The sequence below is a fragment of the Eimeria maxima genome, genomic scaffold (assembly GCF_000499605.1).
Source record: "Eimeria maxima Weybridge genomic scaffold, Emw_scaff154, whole genome shotgun sequence".
In the NCBI taxonomy this organism is placed as follows: domain Eukaryota; phylum Apicomplexa; class Conoidasida; order Eucoccidiorida; family Eimeriidae; genus Eimeria; species Eimeria maxima.
This window is the reverse complement of record NW_013563538.1, coordinates 30,333-36,786: the sequence shown is the minus strand read 5'-3', so window position 1 is coordinate 36,786 and position 6,454 is coordinate 30,333. Positions and strand designations below refer to the sequence as shown.

General features: G+C 50.9%; 1 protein-coding gene across 1 annotated transcript; it reads left to right on the top strand.

The window, feature by feature from the left end:
- Positions 1–2,072: 2,072 nt before the first annotated feature.
- On the top strand, positions 2,073–4,861 carry EMWEY_00018260 (MORN repeat-containing protein, putative; the record flags this gene model as incomplete). The annotated part of the gene is made up of 5 exons (XM_013477598.1): positions 2,073–2,434; positions 2,885–3,057; positions 3,452–3,554; positions 4,011–4,159; positions 4,659–4,861. The coding sequence occupies 5 exons, from the start codon at positions 2,073–2,075 to the stop codon at positions 4,859–4,861; spliced, it is 990 nt and encodes a 329-aa protein (XP_013333052.1).
- Between the last annotated feature and the right edge of the window lie 1,593 nt (positions 4,862–6,454).

Genomic DNA, 6,454 nt, shown 5'->3' with positions numbered 1-6,454 from the left:
ACTCAGCAAATCTCGGGGCGAAGGAAGTGCTGCTCTTGAGGCAAATTCGCACACAGCACAGAACGGGTCAATTGCTGCTGTATCAGCATGTAAATGGAAATATGTGCAATGATTTAACGGGTATGGTATTTGTACCGCTCGCGCTGCGTATTGCTCAAGCAGCTGCCTTCCTGTCATTGTCTTTGTGAACCATTACGGCATTAAGACATCTCCCTGGGATGAGCTGTCAGCCTCCCTCGGCCTTTTGGGTGCCAACAGCTGCATGGATATTTGAGGCGAAAGAAGTGACTTAGCTTGCAAATGGAAGCATCATTGAGCAAACTCATTTATGCACCGCCGCTGTAGGTAGGTAGTGTATGCCACACTACGAGAAACTGTAAATCCTCCTCTTCTTCCCACGAATCTCCTTCAAATTATCGACGTAAAATGGTTCAGCCCCGGTCAAGGGGTCTCTTGTGTGCCAAAAGACAGGCTACGTCCTATGGATGAAGACGCATTGGTGTCGCTCTGCACACGCGCTGACTCTCTTAGATAGAAAGTTAGGGAGTGTGAGCCATAGTACAGGCGAGGGTCTTTACCTAGTCTTAGCCCCAAAATAATGAGCATGCAGTAGTTGTTGCATACTCGGGCGTACTGGCTGCTGAGAACTCCCGTCTACTGTCAGGGGAGCAGGACGGAGAGCCTTTTACGTCTATCTACGGATACTAGATGCATAAGGCAGCATGGAGTGCTCGCTGCGTGTATTGGCATTAGTGTAGAAGTTCACAGTTGCTTCCTACAACAGCTGTTCTGCAAGGGGCCACAATGCCTTCCACAGGCGGCGGTCCTTTTCCAGCAGGCGGAAGCCCAATATACCCCGTCACCTCATTTAAGAAGAGCTACTGGCGACGTAATAGAGTAAATGTAGACGAATGCTTACCCCAGGGGGAGCCAGGAATGTTGATAACACCCAGCCGTACTCTCCTATCCTCCCCCCGAACGCCTGCACACCATTGCGGGGAAGCAAATGAGACAATCGCGAGGAACCGCTTACTGTTAAAAAAAATATACATGCGGCTGTGCAACCTTATTTCTCCGTGGTTGTACAGCCAGCGACGCAACCGCCCAAACGGGGCGTGCACTGGCCAGTGCCCTGTTAGGATGCCGCAAGGATAGGACGGTCCTTTTAGTACATATTTAATGGTAAAGTATGTTGTCATTGTAAAAGGCTTTGTGGTTTACCACTGTGACTTTTATCTTCCGCTTGTGGCGGAACCGACAGCATCTTTTGCAAAGACGCTACGCAGGGATGGTGCTCTACGACGAGCTTTCCGCTCGCAAGGGACAGACGGGGATGATTCGTGTTACCCTGTGTTTCTACAGGTTTTAAAGGAAGCAACATGGTATGTCTTTGACTCACCGTCTGCTGTGAGTCTAAGATCCTTGGCAGCCCCGCATGGCTAAGCCAAGTACTTCCATCTGCTGGTGGTCGAGCCGAGCACCATGAGGCGAGAGAGCTGATTTTCTTCGCCGAAATACCTGTTGCGGTGATTGACATGAGACACGCATTTGAGTCGTAATAATAAATACTTCTTCAAAATCTGAAGATTCCGGTGGTCTCCATTGTTTTTAGGAAAGAGCGAAGCTACGGCTGCCATTGGACTCGCCGGTCAGCGTTGCGACGGCCATGGGAACAAGGAAGAAGAAAACCCCTCAGCAAGCTTAAGCGGAGAAATATCCTTCCATTTCTGTAAATTATATGCAGTCATTAATGAGGCAGCCTGCGGTGTTGGCATTTTTTGCTGCCATTTCAGCTGCGAACAAACGAGGGAGGAGTTCCGTTGTCTGCAGGTTTGGTGTTGGGGGCACTAGTTCTTGGACTATTCGCTGTCATTATTGAAAAAAGCATCGCTGTTCGAATCCATCCTGCCACTATAAATACTTAAAAACTCGCCGTTTAAATGGGGTGTTCAGGGAGCAAGGCCACTGCGGCCGCCCGGCCCCAGTCGCCTGTGTCGAAACCGAGCAACGAAAAGCCAAGTAAAACTGAAGGTGACGAGGAGGGGCCAAATACTGGCCCCGGGGACACCATAATGTCCCCTGAAGCCAACGGTAGCCCCTTTCCTGACGGGGCAACCACACAGGAGAAGGGTGTGGGAGAAGACGTGGACCCTCTTGAAGGAGTTGATTTGACGATCCCCGATGACTGCGAAGAAGTTGCCATGAAAAACGGAGTTACCTACAGGGGAGAATGGAGAAACGGAAAACAGCACGGACGTGGGGAGCAGCGACAGGCACACGGGGTGGTGTACACTGGCCAGTTCAATCAAGGGCAGATCGACGGATTCGGCAGACTCACCAGGGCCGATGGCAGCAAATACGAAGGGGAATTCGTCAAGGGAAAAGCGGAAACGCGCACAAGACCAGGAGTATACACTTTCCCTGACGGTTCGAAGTAAGATGCAACGTCCGGGTCATTTCCCCGCGCCTTCTGAAATTTTACACCAGGAAATACACTGAGGATGAGATGCACTTGCAAAAACGCAGCAATATGGTTGTTCATATCATATTCCGGCGTTTTGTGTGTGCCACGTATTGGCTTCACTTTTTTGTACTTGCACATTTTCCTAGCCCAAAGTGGAGCAGCATGAGTGGCTGCACCCTTGCAGCCCAATGGATGCGTATGAATATGCAGTCGCATTCGTATGCCTCAGTACATCTGTTTGTTACTGTGAAAGATGCAGGTGCTTGTACGGAAGCCTTCTTGCAACAATGATTTCGGCAGCATACGTAGTCGTGCGTTTGTTTCGAGGATTTGCTTGCTGCTTATCTGTGCTGTCACATGTCTACGTAATCACCTGCAGGTGGTCAGAAGTTCCCTGTGGTTTGCTTTCGTCTGTTGTAGGTACGTTGGGCACTGGAAACAAGATAAGCGACACGGCGAGGGGTGCGAGACCTTGGCAGACGGCTCCCAGTACCGCGGGCAGTTTGTCGACGGGCTGAAATCTGGTCACGGGGTCATGACAGCTTCGAATGGAGATATTTATGAGGGAGATTTTCAACAGGGAGAGATGAGCGGTGAGCCTGCACAGCGACAGGTGGCACTGAAACTAGGAAACTGCACCTTTGGCGTAGTTAAGAAGAGCTACAGGAGTCGAGTGGCAGTAGTTACCAGACCAAAGCAGGTTCTTCCAATGATAAGAGCTGCGGCCGTGACAAAGACAAATAAAGTTCCTTAAGGCTCTCCCTGCCCTTTTTTGTTTTACCCGAACATGCTGCTGCTGCAATTTATTGCCGTTGAGCAGTATTTTTGGTGGGCTTCCACTCTGGGGTGTTGCTGTTGGATGCTGCGAAGGGATGCTGCGGCTGCAACTGCGGCTCAACTGTTCAATGCTATTTGTATGCTTCTGTTGTTGCTGGTGTGCGTGGTGATTGTGGCACGCTTCACCATTGTTGCTTGTTTGGCTGCCAGGGCACGGGCGGTATTCGTGGCCAGATGGACGGGTATACGAAGGGGAGTGGCGAGCGAGTCGCATGCACGGACAGGGCACCTTCTACTTCACAGATGGCAGAAAGTAGGTCCTTGCGTCAGCAGTGTTTGCCGTTGCTGCAGCTGTAGCTGTAGTTGTTCCCCGTATGCAGTTCACTGCTGTGACTTGTACCAGTGTCCCGCAACCGCAAACAAGGACGCATGCATCGTCTTTACAACCGAGGTGGCAGGAAAAATGTGTGTGCTGCCTAATTTGATGTAATCTGGTGCAAACGTTTTCCTCCCTTTTGTCGATATGCATGCGTCTGATGTGTTGATACATGTATGGGCATGTAGCAGGGTATGCGTGTCTATGCGTATTCCTTCGGTAGCGCTGAAGCGTTTATTTGTCATCCACATATGAAGACGTTGGGCAATTGTACAGAGTTGGACGGATTCTAAATTGTATTCCCATAATTAATCGTGAAGGGCGTGGGGGCAGAGAATCTGTTACATACGTGGTGCTCGGCTACTGTTGCTCGTCACTACTGCTGGTGTTCAGATATGAAGGCCAATTTGTGGACAGCAAAATGCAAGGGGAGGGGTGTCTGACCTGGCAGGACGGCTCCTCCTTCAGAGGCCAGTTCAAGAACGGGCTGCCTCACGGAGAAGGCCGCCACACGCCAAAGGGGGGTGCGCCATCGCCTCTAGGTGAGAAAAACTGCAAATGAAGGCATGGCGAAGCAAATGGACAACTCTAGGAGACAAGGGTTGGGGGCGAATGTAGCAGACAGGGCGGAGAGTAGACACTGCATTCGAACGGGGGGCATAGCAGCATAATGACGAACAGAACGAAGCAGACACGACGGGGAAGAGACCCTCGCCGTGAATTCACAAGAGACCATAGCAGATTCTCTGAGCTAGGAACAGATAGGGCAGCAGACGATAGCATAAACATGGAGGTAGACGAGGTGACACAGAGCGTTGTTGCACAGATTAGGGTGAATTGTCTAAAGGAAGGGCAACGCGTCTAGCTGCCGGAGATATGCGGTGATTCCAGAAGTCGAGATGCCTCTTGTGGAGCAGTTTGTGAGCAGTTTATTCTCGGCTGCTTGTCATTGTCCGCCCATGGCTTGCAACTGTCTGCGATCACTGTTTGTGCATCTAACTGCCTGCGCGCCGTTTCTCTCTGTTTTGTTTCTCGCTGCAGCTCTGTGGAACCTTGGAGTACGAGTTAAGTGGCTGGAGGATCCGGTCGCAGTTCAGACCGAGGCAAACATGTCTCCTGAGAAGCCTCATGAAGCCCCTGCGAAGCAGAACTCTTCCCAGGGTGCCGCACAATCTGAAGCAGCAGCAGAAGGAGCCGCGGCAGCAGCTGTTCCAGCAACAGCAGCAACAGCAGCAGCAAAGTAGATGCGTTCTGCATTCCATATTGCAGCAGAAGAGCTGGTTGGGCCATAGGTGCGGACGGTATGGGGGATACATTTTGCGGACCCAATGAAGTTCGGATATCGGAAGAGGGGGCGCCCCATGAGGGGCGCCCTGGAAAGTGGCCCGAAAAGGGTAATGGACCGTTTCTTTGCCTCCGTTTGCTCGTCAGGAAGCAGCGAGAGAGGGCTGGTGTGGGGAATCAAGAAGTGGTGATTGCGTAACGTGAACCTCGTCCTGTGGTGGAGGGGGAGCAACAAGAGGGAAGCAGCCGAAACAGAGATTGGCAGAGGCAAATACAAATAGAGACGGGGGTGAAAATAGATGGCCACTTGAGACGGAGAGGAAGGCAAATGATCATGAAAAGGAAGGATTCCTACAGCATGCATGGAGTAATGGAATAAACAAGACGCAGTGACAAAGGCAGATACAAAAATCGACCAGTAATAGGCGTAGTAGGCGAACATCTCCGCAGCACAGTCCGCCTTTGTTTCAAATTACGCTGCAGGAATGGCAAGAATTTAGCGGCAAAAAAGCAATAAATAGGAGGTATCAGTGCAGTCATCTCCTCTTTGGTTGTCAAGTGCAACTGCGCCTACTATCTGAAGCTCAACTCGGCGGTTCCTAAGAGCAGATGCGCCTGCTGCCAGAAGGTGCATCTACAGCTCAAGGCACAAGGAGACCCTATGGCACGAAACTGAAAGATGAGTTGTTATAATATTGACCAGCTCTTCGTGTAGGCAGTTACGTACCACCATAGCTTGGCAATGGAACAAAATGTAGTGAAGGGTTTGACCCTCAGACAAGGGCGGGCGTCTTGGGTCTCGCTCAGCGCTCATGCATGAATTGTGGCCCTCCTATAATTTTACCGATGAGGGCACGCAACATATGACACCACCTGACAGCAACAACTGATATTGCTCCAAGGGCTCGTACATGGAGCTTTTCCATGAGCGCATGCCCTTTGTACAAACATGAAAGTCACGGTAGCTCTGAACATGCGCAGGTTACAGTGGGCTATTTTCGAAATCCAGGAGCGCTGCGCCAAGCATGCTGTGGACCAGAGAGGCGAAGAGCTGGGACCCCCGCTTGGACCCAAGTGCATCGGGAAGACGTACGGCCCATACTAGTCCATCCTTCGTTTGTGACGGCTGTGTGGGAAGCGAAACTGCTTCAGAATGCGTTGAACTTGCCCATTCCTATAAAGAAGAGAAGCCTCGAAAATACTTGTGCACGAGGTTGATATGCCCGATATGCCGGCCCCTTCATGGCGTATTTGGCTACCTCGCGTCCTCAAAAGCTGATGCCCCTGTGTCAATCAGCAACACTGCAGAACGTAACATGCAATGATATTTCAAACTACGGTTTGGGTGGCTTCAGGCCTAACCGGAAACAAACCTTATGCCAAATCATAGAGTTGGAATTGCAGTGTTCCGAATGCGACGCAAACGGCGGTGTGTACCATGGTCTACCGTTATCTGTTGCATTTGGCATTTTCTGGTTGCAGGCAATGTCGGCGGTAAAGTTTAATTCTTAAGAATTTCTTACAGTATTAATGCTCGCTGACAACGGGGCCTT